Source organism: Phyllobates terribilis, unplaced genomic scaffold (assembly GCF_046119375.1).
Source record: "Phyllobates terribilis strain yellow unplaced genomic scaffold, ASM4611937v1 Scaffold_4923__1_contigs__length_55893, whole genome shotgun sequence".
NCBI lineage: Eukaryota > Metazoa > Chordata > Amphibia > Anura > Dendrobatidae > Phyllobates > Phyllobates terribilis.
In genome coordinates this window covers 17,777-43,264 of record NW_027367671.1, presented here as the reverse complement: position 1 = coordinate 43,264, position 25,488 = coordinate 17,777, and the positions used below count along the sequence as shown (strand labels likewise).

The 25,488-nt window shown below is 40.2% G+C and overlaps 1 protein-coding gene across 1 annotated transcript; it reads right to left on the bottom strand.

Moving 5' to 3' along the window:
- Positions 1-2,006: 2,006 nt before the first annotated feature.
- Positions 2,007-3,797, bottom strand: LOC141249648 (uncharacterized). The gene has a single exon (XM_073669727.1). The coding sequence runs from the start codon at positions 3,795-3,797 to the stop codon at positions 2,007-2,009; it is 1,791 nt and encodes a 596-aa protein (XP_073525828.1).
- Between the last annotated feature and the right edge of the window lie 21,691 nt (positions 3,798-25,488).

Here is a 25,488-nt window from a genome sequence, read left to right as displayed (position 1 = left end):
ATTGGGCCAAATCGGGCTCGGTTGGATAAAAATGATGAAATTGACCAAATTGATTCAATAGATCCTCGATTTAGTGGAATATCAAGCATGAATTGGGTCACTATTGGGTGAAATTACGATCAATTGATTCAATCGGGTCCAATTGCCCCGATTTGGGTCAAACCAAGTGAATTGGGCCAAATCGGGCTCAGATGGATAATAAAGGATGAAATTGGCCAAATTCATTCAATCGATCCTCGGTATAGCGGAATATCAAGTATAAATTGGGTGAAAATACGATCAATTGATTCAATCAGGATCCAATTTCCCCGATTTGGGCCAAGTGATTTGAATTAGGCCAAATGAGACTCGGTTGGATAAAAAAGAATGAAATTGGCCAAATTGATTCAATCAATCTTCAATATAGTGGAATATCAAGTATGAATTTGGTCGATATTGGGTGAAAACACGATCAATTGATTCAATCGGGGTCCAATTGCCCTGATTTTGGTCCAAATCAAGTGAATTGGGCCAAATCGGGCTCGATTGGATTAAAAATGGAGAAATTTACCCAAATAATCTAAATCGGTAAATATTAATGCATATGAAAATTCTTAAATAAGTTTTTTTCCCGAATCGGTCACGGTCGAGTTGGGGTGCTAACGTCTTTCAGGGACTCGAATTTTTTTGTTCGCGTGCTAAAGTTGCACGCACAATTTGGATGTGCTATTTTGAAGTGCATATAGAAAAAAGAGTACATTTAGACACTTACACTATTACTGTGAGGAAATAAATAGTCCTATATCTCTCAGTAACAATGTCAATTCCAATGGATTTAATCACATCAATGCAAGACTTTAGTAACCCAAATATTGATTTTAATGTTGCATTCTTCAAAACAGCATTATTTTTAAAAACAATAAAGAGATCAATGAAACAAATAAAAATAATGTTAGATTACACTCTATTTACAATGTAAAACATAGAAATCATCAATGAATGAAACTACTGATAGTGTCTTAAGTATCTTAACTAGGGGTGTTCATTGAGTTTTTTTTCCCGATTTTGGACTGAACCGAATCAAACCAAATTCAATGAAACTAAACCCGAAACCATCAGGTTCGGCTTGATTTTCAATTTTCATGAAAGTATAGATAGATTTTCGGTTCAGTTAAAAGTGAACATTTATAAATAAAAATTAAATTATAATGTTTAATTTTATGTTGGTTTCGGCTATTTCGGTTTATATGGTTGAATAGGTTCGTTTTTTTTTTGTTTCTTTATGCTTTTTTGTTCTAAATCATCTCACTTTTTATAAATTGATTTTATTTCGTTTTAACCCAAGACGAAGCGAATATAACCGAACATGAACCAAACCAAAAATGTTTGGGTTTATTCAATCATGTAATTGTGAATCTTGAAAAAACCCTCATCTAGGTGAGAGCAACATCATGGTGGTCCATCTCTCATTTCAAATCATTTTCAATGTTCGTTTTATTCTTAGACCTTTCAACCTTGTTATTGATTTGTTTTTTTCCCATCACTGGTTAGTTGTGCAGTTTTGATAGCCGATTTGTCCCAATAATCCCTCATTCAGACTCTCCGCTGACTTGACGATATTTCTTTAGTTAATCAAAATACTTTTCTTTAATAAAGATATGTAGGAAAACATGAGATGATCTATACTTCCGGATTATAATCAAAATACTCTAAGGTTACTCCCTAACTTCACCCTAATTCCTTTACTTCTTTGGAAAAAAGAAGAAAGTTAAATTTGCCTAGCTTCCAAAATAAGCATATCTCCGATTGAGATCCATGTGAAATTCATATTTTGGATCGGGTTCAGATTCTTTGAATTTCACTCACCGATTTTCGAGTCGATCGGATTTAAATAACAGGTCCTTACGGATCCGGTTCAAGTCGGCCTGGGTCAAGTTCTTATACATTGGATTTAATTCGATCCGAAAGTAGAGGAATGTAATTTCATGTAAACAGTGTCAAGCACTTTCTATAATTTAAACATCTAATCACCAATAGTCACCACATGAGCATTTACCATCCTCAAACCTATGAAACCTGTTATTATCCCTCACAACAATCGTCCTCCCACTGCACTTCGACATGAACTTAATCGCATTATGACAATCACCACAAATCCTCAAATTCTTCATCACGCAAATAGTCCGTTGAGGCGGGAAACTAATCAGCCCAAACGCCACGGCCAGCCTCTCACTATGATACCTAATCGCCTCATTCTTCTCCTTCAACCCCACTCGCTGCAGCACAAAGCTCGTATCAACGACATACCCAGCCTCCTCCATTTCACCCCCCAACTCCTCCAGCTTCTCATAAATCTCCTTACTTCTCGGGTGAGTCCGATCTCCCGCGACAAACTTATGGACCAAATTACCCTCCTCAACCCAACTCAAACCCGTCTCCTTCTTCACTCCTCTATCCCTCAACATCTTCCTCGCGTCAGCAGCCTCTTCGTATCTCCCTGCGGCTGAATACGCGTTCGAGAGAAGAACGTGAAGCCCTGAACTCACTGAGCCCAGCTTGAACGCCTCGTCAGCTCCGTACGCGGCTAGCTCCGTGTTGTTGTGGAGTTTACATCCGGTTAGAAAAGCGCACCAAACGGACTCCGTGGGGTTTATCGGCATGTTCTGTATTACAGAAAGGGCTTTTTCGAGCTTTCCAGCTCGGCCGAGGAGGTCAACCAACGCCGCGTAGTGTTGATGGCCGGGCTCGATCTTGTACGTGTTCTTCATAAGGTCGAAATAGTACTCGCCCTTTTCGACTAAGCCCGCGTGGCTGCACGCGTAGAGCACGCAGAGGAAAGTTATGAAGTTAGGGTTTGTTTTGGCGGCTTCCATTTCGGAGAGGAGAGAGAGTACTCGTTTGGTGTGTCCGTGTTGGGCGCACGCGATTATCATCGAGTTCCACATTCCGAGGTTTTTGGTTTTGGTGGCTTCGTTGAATGCTCGGTAAGCGGATTCGATGATACCGCATTTTGAGTAGAGGGATATCAGGCTGCTGCCGACGAAGCATGATGAGTCGTAGCTCGTTTTCAAGCACAGACCGTGGATTTGCTTTCCTAATTCCAGATGGGTTGAGTTTCCGCAGACGTGGATGATGCTGGAGAAGGTGAAGTCGTTAACATCTAGACGTTCGTGTAGAGCTTGTTTGAATAGACCCAAAGCCTCCTCGCTCTCGCCCAGCTGAGCGTACCCGTAAATCATGCCGGTCCATGACACGACATTTCGGTCAGGCATTTCGTCGAACAGTTTGCGTGCGTCCCTGATTTCTGCGCATTTGGAGTACATATCCACCATCGAACTACCAACGAACACGTCCAGATCGTATCCAGTCTTTAAAGCGAACGTGTGGATAGATCTTCCCAGATCGAGCCTCGACATGATCGCGCATGCTTTGGTGGCGCTCGGGAAGATATGATCGTCGGGGCGAACGCCGATCTCCAGCATCCTTCTGAAATACGCGAACCCGAGATCTGGAAGCTCATTCTGGGTGAAGGCGGAGATGATGGAGCTCCAAGTGGTGGCGGATTTGACCGGGGACTCTTCAAAAACGAGGCGGGAGGATAATGGTTGTTGGCACTTGGAGTAGAAATTGAGCAGGTGGTGAACGAGTAGGGGAATGGTGTCGAGGCCGGATTTGATGATGTGAGTGTGGATTTGGAGTCCCTGAGGAAGAGAACGAGAGCGGGTGAAGGAGAGCAGCAGGTTGCAGATTTGCCTGTAGTTCAGCTCAAAGCTAGATCCGTTCAGAGAGTTGGATGGAGATTTGAGGATTTCGAGCATCGGAGTCTTGACAATGGACCTGTATACACAGGAAAGAAGTTATTCTCTCAATTGATAATAAGACTTGCTAAAAACTCTAATCTTCGCACAATTAATTTTAAAGCAATTATCTTCCTGCAACTGCAAGGATGGAAAAGGTAGAAGAAAATAGACCATGTTCAGCAAATACATGAGCAGTAAATCCAATTGTTATTGCTACTGAAACTATATAGAGGAATGAGTTGAGGTGCCAAAAATGTAAGCTGATGTGAAACTTTTTCCGGTTTCCCACAGTAGAGCAAAACTATTTCATAGTGGCAGACGCAGTCCATTGAGACATTAACATGAAAGTAATCATCTGATTACAAAATATAAAAAACAGTGGAATGAAAGAGGAACCGCCTGGCAGAATGCCGGATTTTACCTGGTGTCCTGGATAGTAGAGGCGACGCCGGTTGGAAAGCTCCGAAGGACCAAGAGCTCGGTCGCCGGCCCGACGAGTTACAAGTTGCTTGCTTCGTGTCGGCAGTTCGGGAGTGAGGAAGTGGATTGATGAGACGAGGGCGTCTGGCGTCGTCTCATCGAGAACGAGGCCGTCGGCCGTTGAAAATTTCGTTTGGGGAAGAACTGGGAGCCGTCTCAACAAACTGGGCCGAAATTTGGACTGACAGTTCATTTGAAACACTACAAACTGGGCCCATTTGGGCTCACAGTTCATTTTGAAACATCATTTCAAAACACTCTCTTCGGGGATGTTTTTCACGGAATCTGCAATTCTACTTATTACTAGGAGTGACCCGCGTGCGAAGCACGCGGGCTTGTATTGTTTACTTTATTACTAGGAGTGACCCGCGTGCGAAGCACGTGTTCGTCCATCTGGACAGGTTCGTCGCCACTGTATCCTTCGTCGTCCTCTCGCCACCGGTGAACGTGTTCGTCCATCTGGACAGGTTTTCCCCCAAGCTTCCTCTCCCTTCCTCACCTTCATTCTCCGTTGATCCTTCAATTGTTTAACCCAAACTTCCTCGCCCAGAACCCAGTTGATCGAAGATAGTGTTGCCGTCTGCCTCTCCCTTCCTCTCCGTTCGATTCAATCCGGTAAAAGGCACTGTCGACTCCTTCTCCCTTGTTCGACTCAGACCGAGAACTTCTATCCTTCGCACGCGGGTCACTCCTAGTAATAAGTAAACAATACAAGGAGTGACCCGCGTGCGAAGCACGTGTTCGTCACTCCTAGGTTTGAGGATGGTAAATGCTCATGTGGTGACTATTGGTGATTAGATGTTTAAATTATAGAAAGTGCTTGACACTGTTTACATGAAATTACATTCCTCTACTTTCGGATCGAATTAAATCCAATGTATAAGAACTTGACCCAGGCCGACTTGAACCGGATCCGTAAGGACCTGTTATTTAAATCCGATCGACTCGAAAATCGGTGAGTGAAATTCAAAGAATCTGAACCCGATCCAAAATATGAATTTCACATGGATCTCAATCGGAGATATGCTTATTTTGGAAGCTAGGCAAATTTAACTTTCTTCTTTTTTCCAAAGAAGTAAAGGAATTAGGGTGAAGTTAGGGAGTAACCTTAGAGTATTTTGATTATAATCCGGAAGTATAGATCATCTCATGTTTTCCTACATATCTTTATTAAAGAAAAGTATTTTGATTAACTAAAGAAATATCGTCAAGTCAGCGGAGAGTCTGAATGAGGGATTATTGGGACAAATCGGCTATCAAAACTGCACAACTAACCAGTGATGGGAAAAAAACAAATCAATAACTAAGCAGTTTTTCAAGCAGCAGCAACTCAGCAGCAATATCCTACCTAGTGCCTATAAATTTGAATTTCAGCTACAAACAGCATCAACTAAGCAGTTTTACAAGCAATTCTGAATTCAGAAGGTCAAATTCACAGAGTTTTACAAGCAATTCTGCATTCGAAAGTCGCATTCAAAGGATTACAAATACACAAATTTAGGGTGGGTTAGTATTGAATATTTACCAATTACGGTTGAATATTTACCAATTAGGGTTGAATATTTACCAATTCTGGGTTAGTATTGAAGGTCAAATTCACAGAGTTTTACAAGCAATTCGAAAGTCGCATTCAAAAGGATTACAAATACACAAATTCTGAATTCGAAAGTCGCATTCAAAGCAATTCTGAAATCCAAATTCACCAATTAGGGTTGAATATTTAAGGAATTTGAAATTTACTGACCTGATTCAAAGGAGGAGGACGAAGGATAGAAGTTCTCGGTCTGAGTCGAACAAGGGAGAAGGAGTCGACAGTGCCTTTTACCGGATTGAATCGAACGGAGAGGAAGGGAGAGGCAGACGGCAACACTATCTTCGATCAACTGGGTTCTGGGCGAGGAAGTTTGGGTTAAACAATTGAAGGATCAACGGAGAATGAAGGTGAGGAAGGGAGAGGAAGCTTGGGGGAAAACCTGTCCAGATGGACGAACACGTTCACCGGTGGCGAGAGGACGACGAAGGATACAGTGGCGACGAACCTGTCCAGATGGACGAACACGTTCACCGGTGGCGAGAGGAGGAAGTCGTTGATGATGAAGAACGAAGGGCAGATGTATCGACAGAGAAGGGTACGAAGAACAAAAAATATCAGGGAATTTGTTCCTCTTCACTGATTGAGCAGTAGGTGGCTGGGAGGGAAATCAGGGAGGCTGGGAGGGAAATGAGGGAAATCAGGGAGGCTGGGAGGGAAATCAGAAATGAGGGATTTTTAGATTTAGGTTTTAGTCTTTTAGGGTTTTTAGATTTCGGTTTTCGGTTTTATTCGGTTTTAACCGAAACCGAACCGAACCGAACCGAACCGAACCGAACCGAACCGAAAACCGAAAACATCCGACTAATAAGATACTGTATTTTAACATCCGACTAATAAGATACTAATAAGATATTAATAATATTGTATTTTATTCTTATTTGCTGCACCAATTGATTGAAATATTCCCTCCATCCTTATGTTATTTTTTGAATTGCAATGAAGTAGATTATTATACAAAGCAAGTATTATACAAAGCTATTTCATATTAAATTCATCAAAATTTCTCTTTAGTTAAAATAACACTCTATTTTTTATTCTGTTGAATTGCAATGAAGTAGATTATTATACAAAGCAAGTATTTTGACAAAGCTATTTCATATTAAATTCATCAAAATTTCTCTTTAGTTAAAATAACACTCTATTTTTTTCACAGTTTATTCTCAGAGCAAGTTGGTGGAGCAGATGACAAGGGTTATGAGTCTAACTTTGCACCATGGTTCTACTCGTATGTAAGTATTTTTCTATGATTAATCTATATTACATTATCTTGTTCTTTTTATAAACTCGGTGACAATTTTTAAGGTTTTGGACCCGCGGAACAATGTGAGCGATTCATTAATAAAAAGTTTATCAAATGGACCAAAAGCAAAAGCAATATCATGGCCAGCCTATGAAGTAAATGGATACACTTTCCATACTTTGGAAAGAGGAGAAAACAAATCTGCAATGAATAGTGGAGTTTGGGTTAAAGGAAAAAGTGCAAACGGAGAAGAAGTAGATTATTATGGCCTTCTTGAAGAGATAATACAAATAGAGTATCCGGGGACTCCAACGAAGGAGGTTGTGCTTTTCAAGTGTCGTTGGTTTGATCCGAAGGAAGGCATGGTGATTAATAAAAAATATGATCTTGTAGATGTGAATCCTAAGCGACTGTACAAGTCAAAAGATTCATATATTCTGGCTCAACAAGCAAAGCAAGTTTACTATGCAAAATATCCAGGAGCAAAACGAGCTCGTGCAGATTGGTTGGCTGCATGCAAAACAAATGCTCGAAGCACCATTGAGCAAATATGGACAGATATTGAAGAAGTTTACCAACCCGAAGAACGTGTTGCAGCGCCTGTTGTTGTTGTTGATGATGATCCTGAAAATTTGTACAATCCAAGTGGAGATAATGATGTTGAGATAACTAATGAGATTGATGATCATATCTTTGTATCTAGTGATGATGATGATGATGATGATGACAACGACGATGATGATGAAGACGATGATGGTGAAGAAGAAGAAGATGATGATTATTAGAATATTGGCATTCACTAAGAGATTCACTTGGAATTCTGAACTTATTAACTTATATTCAGATCGTTTATGTTAATGCCTTTTGATTTGGCTTAGTTTAATCTTATGGAAAGCTAATAATTTTATTTAAAGAGATTATGTTATGTCATTATCTTGTAACAAATCCAACAACAATAACTTATGTTTCTGCTAGCTGTCCAGCTAATTGCCAGAAAATGTTAGGAAGATGGCTTAAATGAAGTAGCCTTATTCTCATTTGACAGAGTACATTTGTGAAGTAACCAATCTCAGCTCAAGCTGAGATTTTAAGCCTTGTTGTCCTAAATGTGTCATTTGTGTAGTAAAAAATCTCACCTGAAGCTGAAATTTTAGCCATATTGTCTGAGCTGAGGTTTTAAGCCTTGTTGGGATTTTTTTTCAAAAGTATGAAAGTTTAAATTTTTTTTTATGGAAATAGAACTGGTCAGAAAGTAATTACGATTTTGGAACGGAGGTGTGAAGGAGACGCTGTTTGTAACAGCGTCTCCGTCCAAAACAATTTTTTTTTTATAAATATAATAGAACCGCTGTTACAAACAGTGGTTCTAGTAATAATTTTTTTTTTTAAAAGCAACGGTGGGTAACATCAAAGATAAACCACCGAAGCAATATCGATGGAGATGATCAGCAGGAAGCTAAGAGGAGGAAGATAGTTGCCACGTCATCTCTCCAAGATGCTCGTCGAGAACCTATTCAACACGTGCTCGTCGAGAACCTATCCAACATGCTCGTCGAGAACCTCTCGAACATGCTCGTCGAGAACCTCTTGAGCGAGCTCGTCGAGGACCTCTCGAACGAGAGGTCCTCGACGAGAGGTCCTCGACGAGCTCGTTCGAGAGGTCCTCGACGAGAGGTCCTCGACGAGCTCGTTCGAGAGGTTCTCGACGAGAGGTCCTCGACGAGCTCGTTCGAGAGGTCCTCGACGAGCTCGTTCGTGAGGTCCTCGACGAGCTCGTTCGAGAGGTCCTCGACGAGAGGTCCTCGACGAGCTCGTTCGAGAGGTCCTCGACGAGCTCGCTCGAGAGGTTCTCGACGAGAGGTCCTCGACGAGGTCGTTCGAGAGGTTCTCGACGAGAGGTCCTCGACGAGCTCGTTCGAGAGGTCCTCGACGCGAGGTCCTCGACGAGCTCGTTCGAGAGGTCCTCGACGAGCTCGTTCGAGAGGTTCTCGACGAGAGGTCCTCGACGAGCTCGTACGAGAGGTCCTCGACGAGAGGTCCTCGACGAGCTCGTTCGAGAGGTCCTCGACGAGAGGTCCTCGACGAGCTCGTTCGAGAGGTCCTCGACGAGCTCGTTCGAGAGGTTCTCGACGAGAGGTCCTCGACGAGCTCGTTCGAGAGGTCCTCGACGAGAGGTCCTCGACGAGCTCGTTCGAGAGGTTCTCGACGAGAGGTCCTCGACGAGCTCGTTCGAGAGGTCCTCGACGAGAGGTCCTCGACGAGCTCGTTCGAGAGGTTCTCGACGAGAGGTCCTCGACGAGCTCGTTCGAGAGGTCCTCGACGAGCTCGTTCGAGAGGTCCTCGACGAGCTCGTTCGAGAGGTTCTCGACGAGAGGTCCTCGACGAGCTCGTTCGAGAGGTCCTCGACGAGAGGTCCTTGACGAGCTCGTTCGAGAGGTCCTCGACGAGAGGTCCTCGACGAGCTCGCTCGAGAGGTTCTCGACGAGAGGTCCTCGACGAGCTCGTTCGAGAGGTTCTCGACGAGAGGTCCTCGACGAGCTCGTTCGAGAGGTCCTCGACGAGAGGTCCTCGACGAGCTCGTTCGAGAGGTCCTCGACGAGCTCGTTCGAGAGGTCCTCGACGAGAGGTCCTCGACGAGAGGTTCTCGACGAGAGGTCCTCGACGAGCTCGTTCGAGAGGTCCTCGACGAGCTCGCTCAAGAGGTTCTCGACGAGCATGTTCGAGAGGTTCTCGACGAGCATGTTGGATAGGTTCTCGACGAGCACGTGTTGAATAGGTTCTCGACGAGCATCTTGGAGAGATGACGTGGCAACTATCTTCCTCCTCTTAGCTTCCTGCTGATCATCTCCATCGATATTGCTTCGGTGGTTTATCTTTGATGTTACCCACCGTTGCTTTTAAAAAAAAAAAAATTATTACTAGAACCACTGTTTGTAACAGCGGTTCTATTATATTTAAAAAAAAAAAATTGTTTTGGACGGAGACGCTGTTACAAACAGCGTCTCCTTCACACCTCCGTTCCAAAATCGTAATTACTTTCTGACCAGTTCTATTTCCATAAAAAAAAAAAAGATTATTAATAACTAATCTACTTGACTAGTTTATTTAATAAACTAATCCTCATTTTACTTAATTAGCAAAACTAACCCTCTTTTAAAACCTAATTTGTTGTCCTCGCTCTCTCTCCTCGTCACTTTTCTCTCCTTCAACCTGCGCTCTCTCTCGATCCCAAATCGCCACTCCGAAATCGCCACTCCGACATCCCGGCTGCTTCCCCCCACCGATTCCGTCTCCCTCGCATCCCTCACCGATCCCGGCTGAAAGTGAAAGCTTCGATTCCGATCCCGTCGCTCTCGTTTTTCGTATTGCAGATTCGTCTTTACTTCCTTTTACATTTAAGAACTTCTTTGCAATTTTTCACTTCCTTCGACTCAACCTTTAGAATCGTTTTTTCTAGGGTTTCATTTTTCGCCGATATCGTTGCTCCTGTTTTTTAATGTGATGACAGTTCATTTCCATTTAATGTGTTGACAGATTTATGTTTCGTCTTCTCCTGCACAAATTTGTTTAATGTTTGGTGACAGATTTTAGGTTTAGTCTTCTCTTGCACAGACTCGTATAATGTTTCGTAATGTGTTGACAGGTGTTAAGTTTACAATGTGATGACAGTTCATTTTTTAGTTTATAATGTGTTGTCAGGTTTGTAATTTTAGATTGTGATGACAAGCTTTTAAAATAATGCGATGACACTTTAATAATGGGATGACAGATTTTGTGATGACAGATTAGTGTTATGAAATTCACATGCTATTTGATGACAGATTATGTGATGACAGATTATGTGATGACACTTATATGCTATGTGATGACAGTTTAATAATGGGATGACAGTTTAATAATGTGATGACAATTTATGATATGTGATGACAGAATATGTGATGACACTGATATGCTATGTGATGACAGTTTAATAATGGGATGACACTTATATGCTATGTGATGACAGTTTAATAATGGGATGACAGTTTGATGTGTGATGACAGATTAGTGGTTTATCTTCTCTTTTGCGCAGACATGTGTTTTATAATGTGGTGACAGTTTACATTGTGTTGACAATTTAAGACGTTTAGTTTAGAATCTGTTGCTTTTCTTTTTAGTATTTACATTTGTTGACACTTCTCTTATTTATGTGTTTGACAGGATGGTTGATTCTAGCATGTACGGGCAATATATTGTTCCTGAAGGGGACCGCTATCATGGAAAGATCAACACATATTTTAGGCCTCACTTGCTAAATACGTTGATACACCCCAGATCACAGATACTACTCGTCGAGCATCTCCATGAGGTGCTCGTCGAGTATCTGTTGACGGCCAAAGAGATACGTAGACCAAATAGTCTCTGGGAGACTATCTGCTCGTCGAGTATCTCTCCAAGATGCTCGTCGAGTATCTCTCCAAGATGCTGGTCGAGAACCTATCCAACATGCTCGTCGAGAACCTCTCGACGGCCATAGAGACACGTAGATCAGATAGTCTCTCGGTTATGCGATGACAGGTTATGTGATGACAGGTTATGTGTGATGACAGATTAAGAAATGACATTTTCTTTTATATTTTTGTTATTTTTTTTGTGATGACAACTATTTGTGATGACAACTATTTGTGATGACAGATTATGTGATGACAGATTATGTGATGACACTTCTTTTGTGATGACAGATTATGTGATGACACTTCTTTTGTGATGACAGATTATATGATGACACTTCTTTTGTGGTGACAGATTTTGTGATGACACTTCTTTTTGTGATGACAGATTATGTGATTACACTTCTTCTCTATGGGCTTCTTCTGTGATGACAGATTATGTGATGACACTTCATTTTGTGATGACAGATTATGTGATGACACTTCTTTTTGTGATGACAGATTATGTGATGACACTTCTTCTGTGATGACAGATTATGTGACGACACTTCTTTTGTGATGACAAATTATGTGACAACACTTCTTTTGTGATGACAGATTATATGATGACACTAATTTTGTGATGACACTTTTTGTAATGACAGATTATGTGATGACAGCTATTTACGATGACAGTAAATATGATGACACATTTTATATGATGACAGATTATGATAATTATATCTACGCCTTGTCTTCTATCTTATTTATGATGACAGTATACATATGATGACACATTTATTTATTTTGTTTATTGCAGGTGTTCACAGACCTCCTTGAAGAACGGACGAGACCTAATGATCAGCATTTGACATTGTCATCACAGTTTTTTTGGGATGAAGGTTTAAGGATGCTTGATGATATAGAAAAGAAAGTGATATATCAGAAGAAAGAAAAGGAGAATTTGAATTCTAGTGACATAGATATACCTAAGTTTAGTTTAGGAATTTCCGGGCTTTCTTTGTGATGACAGCTTATGTGATGACAGCTTTATGATGACATTGTATATATGATGACAGCTTCTATGATGACAATGTATATATGATCACAGATTATGCAATGACAGAAATTATGTGTTTACATTTATGAGATGACACTGCTCGTCGAGGGCCTTACACTGCTCGTCGAGGGCCTTACACTGCTCGTCGAGGGCCTTACACCGCTCGTCGAGGTCCTCTCACTGCTCGTCGAGGGCCTTACACTGCTCGTCGAGGTCCTCTCACTGCTCGTCGAGGGTCTCACACCGATCCTGCACGTAGGACTATCTACACCGCTCGTCGAGGGCCTTACACTGCTCGTCGAGGGCCTTACACTGCTCGTCGAGAGCCTTACACTGCTCGTCGAGGTCCTCTCACTGCTCGTCGAGGTCCTCTCACTGCTCGTAGGACTATTTACACCGCTCGTCGAGGGCCTTACACTGCTCGTCGAGGGCCTTACACTGCTCGTCGAGGGCCTTACCAATACTAGCTGTCATCTTTCCCTTGTGTTGATTGCTTTCCTTGTAATTACCTGATGACACATATAATGGTAATGTCCAAGACACTCCGGGGCTATTATTTATAGCAACAAAAGAACTGAGATCGTCATTATCCACACTAATCTTGAATCTTTTTATAATTTGCATCTTGAGATTGTGTAGATCGAAACTGTCATCAAATACAAACGCCTTTGTGTTCATGTCTCCTTGATATGAACTGTTGGAAATAACACGTTACCAAAGTAGAAAATACGTGTTTTGATCAGCTATTGTCTTTTGTCTCTAAGGTTCATTAAGCCTTAGATGCGCTTCACTAGTATTGAATTGCGCTTTCGATACTTGAGATGCGCTTGACCAATGTAGGACACTTAGTAATGAATTTACTAATGTCCTTTAAGTGCGGAAGTGGTCAGACGACAATAAAGCGCGCTTTAAGTTATTAAAGCGCACTTCTATTTGCACACAACACAAGAGTTTTTTCCAAGGTGAGAACCCTAAGCCACTAATTGACTCGGGATAAAACTCACCACTAATTTTGTATTGATTGAATAGGGTTACAATCTCTTGCTTCAACACGAGAAGCTCACTTGTAAGCTTTCTCCTCACAATACAACCAATCAGCTCAAGAACAAATGGCTCTACACTCTCTCTGAATACAAACCTGAGTAATCAATCTAAGCACCCCTAGCTTTCCCTATGAACTACTCACTTTGTATTACAGCTTCGAAATCCCTCTAATCTCCTCTCTTAGAGTGAATGCTATAGTCCTCTATTTATACAAAAACCTTAAGCTACCCTTGCTTAATTCCTTGTAACAAACTAGAAGACTAAGCAATAGCCACCTCATCAATCCGTGTGCCTTGATCACTTCACCAGAATTAATCAACGGCTTGGAGTGATTTGGTTTTGTTCTCCATGTGTTGATCCACGCCACATAAGCAATCCGTGTGCTTTAAGCTCTAACAAACTCTTGCCACGCTGGCGATCCCTGGAGTAGCGTCACAAAGAGTGTAAAGTTCTTCTCGCACCTTCCTGTGCACGCAACTTGCACTCTCCCGCTTTACCAGCCTTCGAAGCGTCTAGATTTGTTCTCCTGTGCTCTGGCACACCCTAAGCTTCAGGGGAACCTCGTGATCAACTTTCTCCTTTTGCTTCAAGCGCATCTTCAATGGCTTAGAAGCACGCCTACACTCACATCTGTACGTTGACAGGATTTATTGAAACACCGTTTTGCGAAACTTGATTTCTCCGCTTGGTGTTAAGCGCGACTGTGACCAGTCAAGCGCATCTCTAAGTGACTTAAGCGCATCCTTACAAGTATGGAAATGACCTGGAAGGCTTAAAAACACTAAGAGATTAAACATATTAGTTTGTTATCATCAAAACACAGAGAAATACATTGAGCTTTAATTCCTACCAAAGCTCAACTAAAATGAACCATTTTCACCTTTCATCCTCCACACAGCTCCATAAACTACGGTTAATATCTTCATCTGCCACCATAAGTTAAACCACATATAAGCATAAATGTCATCGCATAATCATGTGATGACAGTGTCAATTATGTGCTGACGCTGTCATGTGATGACAGCGTGATGAAAACACCAAATTATGTGTTGTCATTCACCCTGTGAAACGACAGGGTGATGACAACACCAAATATTTCACACTGTCATCACATAGCCATCATCACAAATATTTCACACCAAATATTTCACACTGTCACAACTTTCACATAACTGTCATCACAATTTTCACATAACTGTCATCACAACTTTCACATAACTGTCATCACATATTTCACACTGTCATCACCTAAATATCAACACCAAATATTGTCATCACATAAATGTCAACACATCATCACATAAATGTCACAGTTTTTTCACATAACTGGCATCATAACTTTTCACATAACTGTCATCACAATTTTCACATAACTGTCATCACATCTTTCACATAAAAACTTTCACATAACTGTCATCACATTTTTGAAAAATAACTGTCATCACAACTTTCACATAACTGTCATCACAACTAGCTGTCATCACATATTTCACACCTTTCACATATTGACAGTGTCATCTAATATACATATCATCACATAACTGTCATCACAGCGTAAATCTGTAATTAACGAAATCAATTTATGATAAGAACTGTCATCAACTTTTTGAACATACATAATCCATTAGACGAGAAGACCAGAGAAGGAACCAGGCGTAGGAGACCAGACGGAGACGGTGTCGGGATACACTGTAAACGGAGAAAAGCAGCCGGAGAAGGAACCAGACGGAGAACCAGGCGACCGAGAAGAGGAAGAGGAGAAGAGTCGCGAGTGGAGAAGGACGGAGACAAAGTTGTAGACGAAGACGGAGAAGGACGGAGACGAAAAGCCGGCGACCAAGAAGGAACCAGACGGAGAAGGACGGAGACGAAGAGCAGGCGACCGAGAAGATGAAGAGGAGAAGAGTCGCGAGATGGAGAAGGACGGAGACGACCGAGAATGCTACAGTGGAATGAAAACCTAATTTCTCTCCTTATATATGAGGGTTAGTTTTGCAAATTTCTAAAACGGAGGTTAGTTACCTAGTTTCATCTATGCTTCTGGTCTATATAGCAAAAATGCCCAAAAAAAAATTTAAACTTTCATACTTTTGAAAAAAAATCTGTTTTTTACTCTATTACACAGTAGTCCAGTAAACTGGAGATATGATCTTAATTCAAGCCTTTGTTTGCTTAAAAAGATGGTTACGCATGCAATAGAACAGAGTATAGCGTGTGTTGGTTGTTGTGTAGCTTTATTGGTCACAACTCACAAGACTCTTTTCTTTTCTCCTCATTTCAGATACAGGAGTAGTCATTTAATAAACATTTTAGCTTTATCCTCATTCTCTTTTTCTACTTACAAAATTGACTACTCCCCTTCCCTCCTACTCAGATCCATGAAGACACCAGCTTTATCCTCATTCTTTTTTTCTACTTACAAAATTGACTACCCCCTTCCCTGTTACTCAGATCCATGAAGACACCATTTTCCCCGTTCCACCTAACATAAAATCAAAAATTATGTAGTTTCAGCATCTGATTTTCTCCTCCTGGACCTCGATTCGTCACCCAAGTCCTAATTTTCGGAGCTTTGAAATTAGGGTTGAGGAGGGGGAAAGAATGAAGAGTTCGAGCAAGATTTTCGGAGCTTTGAAGACACCATTTTCCCCATTCCACCCAACATTGGAGTCCTCTTGCTGAACAAGTACGTCTCAGCAATTATGGCTTCAAATACCCTATCTTCCTTACCATGTGCGACATTACTGCTTGTTCTTTGCTCAGCTATGTTTCTATTGCTTGGACGAAAGTAGTCCCTATGCAGATGATTCGATTTAGGATTCGATTTAGGGTTCAGACCACTCCAGACGCCATCGAGAGGTATTAAGCTCTTACTTCACTCTTATTTCATTTAACATTTAGCTGAATTATTATTTTTTAACTAAAACTCTTTATTATTATTTTTTTATGTATTTGAAAAGAGCAGTTTCTTAAAAAGAAAGATTATTAATAACTAATCTACTTGACTAGTTTATTTAATAAACTAATCCTCATTTTACTTAATTAGCAAAACTAACCCTCTTTTAAAACCTAATTTGTTGTCCTCGCTCTCTCTCCTCGTCACTTTTCTCTCCTTCAACCTGCGCTCTCTCTCGATCCCAAATCGCCACTCCGAAATCGCCACTCCGACATCCCGGCTGCTTCCCCCCACCGATTCCGTCTGCTTCCCCCCACCGATTCCGTCTCCCTCGCATCCCTCACCGATCCCGGCTGAAAGTGAAAGCTTCGATTCCGATCCCGTCGCTCTCGTTTTTCGTATTGCAGATTCGTCTTTACTTCCTTTTACATTTAAGAACTTCTTTGCAATTTTTCACTTCCTTCGACTCAACCTTTAGAATCGTTTTTTCTAGGGTTTCATTTTTCGCCGATATCGTTGCCCCTGTTTTTTAATGTGATGACAGTTCATTTTCGCCGGAATATGATGACAGTTCATCCCTCACTTTCGCCGGAATGTTATGACAGTTCATTTTTGCCGGAATGTGATGACAGTTCATTTCCATTTAATGTGTTGACAGATTTATGTTTCGTCTTCTCCTGCACAAATTTGTTTAATGTTTGGTGACAGATTTTAGGTTTAGTCTTCTCTTGCACAGACTCGTATAATGTTTCGTAATGTGTTGACAGGTGTTAAGTTTACAATGTGATGACAGTTCATTTTTTAGTTTATAATGTGTTGTCAGGTTTGTAATTTTAGATTGTGATGACAAGCTTTTAAAATAATGCGATGACACTTTAATAATGGGATGACAGATTTTGTGATGACAGATTAGTGTTATGAAATTCACATGCTATTTGATGACAGATTATGTGATGACACTTATATGCTATGTGATGACAGTTTAATAATGGGATGACAGTTTAATAATGTGATGACAATTTATGATATGTGATGACAGAATATGTGATGACACTGATATGCTATGTGATGACAGTTTAATAATGGGATGACACTAATATGCTATGTGATGACAGTTTAATAATGGGATGACAGTTTGATGTGTGATGACAGATTAGTGGTTTATCTTCTCTTTTGCGCAGACATGTGTTTTATAATGTGGTGACAGTTTACATTGTGTTGACAATTTAAGACGTTTAGTTTAGAATCTGTTGCTTTTCTTTTTAGTATTTACATTTGTTGACACTTCTCTTATTTATGTGTTTGACAGGATGGTTGATTCTAGCATGTACGGGCAATATATTGTTCCTGAAGGGGACCGCTATCATGGAAAGATCAACACATATTTTAGGCCTCACTTGCTAAATACGTTGATACACCCCAGATCACAGATACTACTCGTCGAGCATCTCCATGAGGTGCTCGTCGAGTATCTGTTGTCGGCCAAAGAGATACGTAGACCAAATAGTCTCTGGGAGACTATCTGCTCGTCGAGTATCTCTCCAAGATGCTCGTCGAGTATCTCTCCAAGATGCTGGTCGAGAACCTATCCAACATGCTCGTCGAGAACCTCTCGACGGCCAAAGAGACACGTAGATCAGATAGTCTCTCGGTTATGCGATGACAGGTTATGTGATGACAGGTTATGTGTGATGACAGATTAAGAAATGACATTTTCTTTTATATTTTTGTTATTTTTTTTGTGATGACAACTATTTGTGATGACAACTATTTGTGATGACAGATTATGTGATGACACTTCTTTTGTGATGACAGATTATATGATGACACTTCTTTTGTGGTGACAGATTTTGTGATGACACTTCTTTTTGTGATGACAGATTATGTGATTACACTTCTTCTCTATGGGCTTCTTCTGTGATGACAGATTATGTGATGACACTTCATTTTGTGATGACAGATTATGTGATGACACTTCTTTTTGTGATGACAGATTATGTGATGACACTTCTTCTGTGATGACAGATTATGTGACGACACTTCTTTTGTGATGACAAATTATGTGACAACACTTCTTTTGTGATGACAGATTATATGATGACACTAATTTTGTGATGACACTTTTTGTAATGACAGATTATGTGATGACAGCTATTTACGATGACAGTAAATATGATGACACATTTTATATGATGACAGATTATGATAATTATATCTACGCCTTGTCTTCTATCTTATTTATGATGACAGTATACATATGATGACACGTTTATTTATTTTGTTTATTGCAGGTGTTCACAGACCTCCTTGAAGAACGGACGAGACCTAATGATCAGCATTTGACATTGTCATTACAGTTTTTTTGGGATGAAGGTTTAAGGATGCTTGATGATATAGAAAAGAAAGTGATATATCAGAAGAAAGAAAAGGAGAATTTGAATTCTAGTGACATAGATATACCTAAGTTTAGTTTAGGAATTTCCGGGCTTTCTTTGTGATGACAGCTTTATGATGACATTGTATATATGATGACAGCTTCTATGATGACAATGTATATATGATCACAGATTATGCAATGACAGAGAAATTATGTGTTTACATTTATGAGATGACACTGCTCGTCGAGGGCCTTACACTGCTCGTCGAGGGCCTTACACTGCTCGTCGAGGTCCTCTCACTGCTCGTCGAGGTCCTCTCACTGCTCGTCGAGGGCCTCTCACTGCTCTTCGAGGGCCTTACACCGCTCGTCGAGGCCCTCTCACTGCTCGTCGAGGGCCTCTCACTGCTTGTCGAGGGCCTTACACTGCTCGTCGAGGTCCTCTCACTGCTCGTCGAGGGTCTCACACCGATCCTGCACGTAGGACTATCTACACCGCTCGTCGAGGGCCTTACACCGCTCGTCGAGGGCCTTACACTGCTCGTCGAGAGATTATGTGATGACACTTCTTTTGTGATGACAGATTATATGATGACACTTCTTTTGTGGTGACAGATTTTGGGATGACACTTCTTTTTGTGATGACAGATTATGTGATTACACTTCTTCTCTATGGGCTTCTTCTGTGATGACAGATTATGTGATGACACTTCTTTTTGTGATGACAGATTATGTGATGACACTTCTTTTTGTGATGACACTTCTTCTGTGATGACAGATTATGTGACGACACTTCTTTTGTGATGACAAATTATGTGACAACACTTCTTTTGTGATGACAGATTATGTGATGACAGATTATATGATGACACTAATTTTGTGATGACACTTTTTGTCTTCTATCTTATTATGATGACAGTATACATATGATGACACGTTTATTTATTTTGTTTATTGCAGGTGTTCACAGACCTCCTTGAAGAACGGACGAGACCTAATGATCAGCATTTGACATTGTCATCACAGTTTTTTTGGGATGAAGGTTTAAGGATGCTTGATGATATAGAAAAGAAAGTGATATATCAGAAGAAAGAAAAGGAGAATTTGAATTCTAGTGACATAGATATACCTAAGTTTAGTTTAGGAATTTCCGGGCTTTCTTTGTGATGACAGCTTATGTGATGACAGCTTTATGATGACATTGTATATATGATGACAGCTTCTATGATGACAATGTATATATGATCACAGATTATGCAATGACAGAAATTATGTGTTTACATTTATGAGATGACACTGCTCGTCGAGGGCCTTACACTGCTCGTCGAGGGCCTTACACTGCTCGTCGAGGGCCTTACACTGCTCGTCGAGGTCCTTACACCGCTCGTCGAGGTCCTCTCACTGCTCGTCGAGGGCCTTACACTGCTCGTCGAGGTCCTCTCACTGCTCGTCGAGGGTCTCACACCGATCCTGCACGTAGGACTATCTACACCGCTCGTCGAGGGCCTTACACTGCTCGTCGAGGGCCTTACACTGCTCGTCGAGAGCCTTACACTGCTCGTCGAGGTCCTCTCACTGCTCGTCGAGGTCCTCTCACTGCTCGTAGGACTATTTACACCGCTCGTCGAGGGCCTTACACTGCTCGTCGAGGGCCTTACACTGCTCGTCGAGGGCCTTACCAATACTAGCTGTCATCTTTCCCTTGTGTTGATTGCTTTCCTTGTAATTACCTGATGACACATATAATGGTAATGTCCAAGACACTCCGGGGCTATTATTTATAGCAACAAAAGAACTGAGATCGTCATTATCCACACTAATCTTGAATCTTTTTATAATTTGCATCTTGAGATTGTGTAGATCGAAACTGTCATCAAATACAAACGCCTTTGTGTTCATGTCTCCTTGATATGAACTATTTTCACCTTTCATCCTCCACACAGCTCCATAAACTACGGTTAATATCTTCATCTGCCACCATAAGTTAAACCACATATAAGCATAAATGTCATCGCATAATCATGTGATGACAGTGTCAATTATGTGCTGACGCTGTCATGTGATGACAGCGTGATGAAAACACCAAATTATGTGTTGTCATCTCATAACTGAAACGACAGGGTGATGACAACACCAAATATTTCACACTGTCATCACATAGCCATCATCACAAATATTTCACACCAAATATTTCACACTGTCACAACTTTCACATAACTGTCATCACAATTTTCACATAACTGTCATCACAACTTTCACATAACTGTCATCACATATTTCACACTGTCATCACCTAAATATCAACACCAAATATTGTCATCACATAAATGTCAACACATCATCACATAAATGTCACAGTTTTTTCACATAACTGGCATCATAACTTTTCACATAACTGTCATCACAATTTTCACATAACTGTCATCACATCTTTCACATAAAAACTTTCACATAACTGTCATCACATTTTTGAAAAATAACTGTCATCACAACTTTCACATAACTGTCATCACAACTAGCTGTCATCACATATTTCACACCTTTCACATATTGACAGTGTCATCTAATATACATATCATCACATAACTGTCATCACAGCGTAAATCTGTAATTAACGAAATCAATTTATGATAAGAACTGTCATCAACTTTTTGAACATACATAATCCATTAGACGAGAAGACCAGAGAAGGAACCAGGCGTAGGAGACCAGACGGAGACGGTGTCGGGATACACTGTAAACGGAGAAAAGCAGCCGGAGAAGGAACCAGACGGAGAACCAGGCGACCGAGAAGAGGAAGAGGAGAAGAGTCGCGAGTGGAGAAGGACGGAGACAAAGTTGTAGACGAAGACGGAGAAGGACGGAGACGAAAAGCCGGCGACCAAGAAGGAACCAGACGGAGAAGGACGGAGACGAAGAGCAGGCGACCGAGAAGATGAAGAGGAGAAGAGTCGCGAGATGGAGAAGGACGGAGACGACCGAGAATGCTACAGTGGAATGAAAACCTAATTTCTCTCCTTATATATGAGGGTTAGTTTTGCAAATTTCTAAAACGGAGGTTAGTTACCTAGTTTCATCTATGCTTCTGGTCTATATAGCAAAAATGCCCTCTTAAAAATTAACACCCACGTTCCCCTCTCCTACTGAATTCAGTTTTTTAGAGCACTAAATTCACTTCTATCACTTGTCAAACGACCCATTTCTTTCAAAATTCTCTCCCTCTTTACTTTCTCTACTATGGATACTCAACCATTTGATAATGTTTTTGTTGGTACTAATGCAGCCCTAGGATTAACTAATCAGTCCATTTCAGAAGAGGAGCAGGATAATGATGTGGATGTTGAATGGCCTACCTCAGATGAGGAGGAGGGTGATTTTCCATTGGTGGAAGTGGATTCTGACAGCTCTGGTGGAGAGGAGAAAGATATTGAAGCTAGAACCAGAATACGTCCATCTGGAAACTCGTAAGATTCTGAATTGGCTTGATTGTGTTTTTTTATTGTTTCTAAACTAATATGGTGCTTATTGGCAGGTTCTGTAATCCAAATATAGTATTGTCTGAGGCACATTCAATTATCCAAAGTCTTTTCACTGGGGCATGGATTAGTTGGAGAAAAGTTCCCTCCGAGAAAAAGGAGATCTGGTTTGAGGAATTCAAGGTAAGTGTTTCCTATCCTTCCTATGATTAGATAAACTATCCTGATTCATATTAATAGACATTTTGGATTAACTAATTTTATAGGCTGAATGTTGTTTATCACCGGCCCTAGATTCTTCAATTCCTTGTGTATAATTGATTATTCAAATTGCCTCCTAGTAGAATGAAGCGGAATTTGTAGAAAATTGAAACCTTATGAACAAACAAGTAGAATTAAGTGGAATCTGAGCTAATTTTGAATGTTGTAGTACATAATCTAGCTCAGTAGTGAAGCTTGATAAAAACTACACGGAGGCTAATGTAATATTAGTAATTGATCATTACAATGGTGTGGCTGGGCTTATTCGTATCGGTGTGATGGTTGGCTACTTCTTTTCATTCTAAGCATTGTCTTAATTAATGCCTATTACTATCCTTTGAACCTGTGGTTTTGGTTATAAGAGCTGGAATTTCAACTTCTTCTTTTTTGCTAACTATTCTGCAATTTAAGCTAGGTTATATAAGATTCCTTCCCTATGATTTTGGCAAGTACATCAGATTTATTTTTGTAAATCGTTTGAGCTAATATGTTATAATTTTGAGCTCGTTTCCATTTGCACACTTGTGATGCAGAAAAAGTTTTTTTGGAAAGACAAACATTCTCAAGCCGTGAGGAGGAATTGGAGAGGGAAATGTAGTGAGTTTCTTCGAACAACTTTTTGTACTGCGAGAGGGAATAAGAGAAAACCTGCTTGGATTTGTCAAACAATTTGGAATGACATGTTGGAGTTATGGGATTCTGAAGACTTCAAGAAATTAAGTACATCGAACAAATCTCATAGAGCATGTCTAAAAGGTGGTTTTACTGGAGGGGCTAGGAATACTCAGCAACATGTTCTAGCATATGTAAGCAATTTTTATTAGTGTTTAACTTTATGAGATTGTTATTATTCATAGACATTTTTCTTATTATTATGCAGGAGAAGAAATTTAATAAAAAAATGACACAAGGAAAACTCATGAGAAAGCTGTATCGAAAGGGTAAAACAAAGAAGTGGACTGGTATCAAGCCTCAAATACTAGTTGTATGTATTTCAATCTTTCTTACTCATGACTGTCAATCTGGTATATCTATTCCTAATATAGGAAGTAGAGTCTTTTAATCCTTTTAATCATTGATGTGTTCTACTTGTTTGTTGGTGCTAGTAGAGCCTTTTAACTCCTTTAGTCATCGGATAGTCTTCTCACTTTATCGAAATACAATTTCTGTTGGTTAAAAATATGAATTCTGACTTAGCTGTTAAGTTTGTGATTACTAAAATTGGTTATTGCATTTCAGCTGCTGTTATATTAGGGGTGTTAATTTCAGCTACTATAAAAAGATTTATAGTGTAACTCAGTTGCAATTACAATTTTTAGTCACTAACTCAGTTTCTATTACAATTTTTTCAGTCACAACTCAGTTACTAAAATTGGATATTCTTCTCACTTTTTCAGTCACAACTCAGTTACTAAAATTGGATATTCTTCTCACTTTTTCAATCAGAACTCAGTTGTTATTACAATTTTTTTCTTACTTTTTACTGCTGTTTGAGTATTAATACTACAACATATAGAAGTGAAGACCAAACTTAAGTTTAGTTCACATGCTCATTTTATGCATATTTTCTGTTTATGGTGAAATAAGGAACTGTTTATTCTTTTGTGTGTTGCTATGCTCATTTTGATCAGTTGGATTCAAATTTCAGCAAGATTTATAGTGTAATATGTTCAGCTGGAGGATAAAAAGCCAGCCTTGAAGATTTTAGATAGATATTAGGGTTTTATTACCAATAATCTTCCAACATTGAAATATTTAGGATTTACTATACAGTTTTTTATGTGGTACTAATTTGCTATTCTTATAAACTATAACCTCAAATTGCTAGGTAAAGATTATGAGCTGGATTGGTTTCTCTGATTGGTTTCATTTATTCATTAGTCTATGAGTTCGTTTCTCTGATTGCTAGGTAAAGGTCTATGAGTTCGTTTATTCATTAGTCTAGACCTGGATTGGTTTCTCTGATTTCTATATTATAGGTAGTTATAATGCGAATACTTCTAAAGCCAAGGGAGTCTTGTCTACCTTTTTGATTGGAAGACATTTCCAACAATGAAATATTTAGGATTTACTATACAGTATTCTATGTGGTACTAATTTGCTATTTTTATAAACTATAACCTCAAATTGCTAGGTAAAGGTCTATGAGCAGGTTATTTATAGTGTAACATGTTTAACTGAATTGTCTGGAGTCTCTACTTATTTGTTTTATCCACCTAATATTTTTATTATATTTTTATTTGTTTTAGGAGCGTTTCAATGAGCTACGCAAAGCTTTTAATGAGGAGCATCCTGAGGGAATGACGAAAGAGGACATATGTAGGCTATGGGTTGAAGCAGGTGGAATTAATAGCAAGGGACAAATGTATGGACAAGGATCTATGAGAAAAGCACCAAACTATAGAAATCCTGGAACTATTTCCTCTCAAGTTATGTCTACAAATGTTGATGGGAACCAATTAGGGGAGCTTCGAAAGTCGATGGAGGAGGACCTTCGAAGATCTATTACGGAGGAAGTTCAAAGAGCTACAGATGCCAAGATTCAACAATTACTTGCACATAATAGACAACAAGAGGCTCGTCATATACAAGTTCAAAGGGCTCAACAAATGCAAATACAGAGGTTAGTCCAATCAATTCAGCAGGTTCCTTTCGTAGACCCGCTACAAACCGACATATCATTCACGGGGTTGCTTAATTCATCACCGAATCAGCTCTTACAAGCCGACTCATCATTCATGGGGTTGCTTAGCTCAAATCCTCCTCTAACTAGTCCGATTGCCTTGGTTGACACTTTGATGAACGGTCGCGAGCCATTTGATTCAATGCATCAACCTCCATCTAATGAGCAAAGTTAATTGTTTATTTGCAT

What these genes read in the sequence shown, in the direction of transcription:
- LOC141249648 (XM_073669727.1), bottom strand. Translation starts at nt 3,797, where the DNA reads ATGCTCGAAATCCTCAAATCTCCATCCAACTCTCTGAACGGATCTAGC.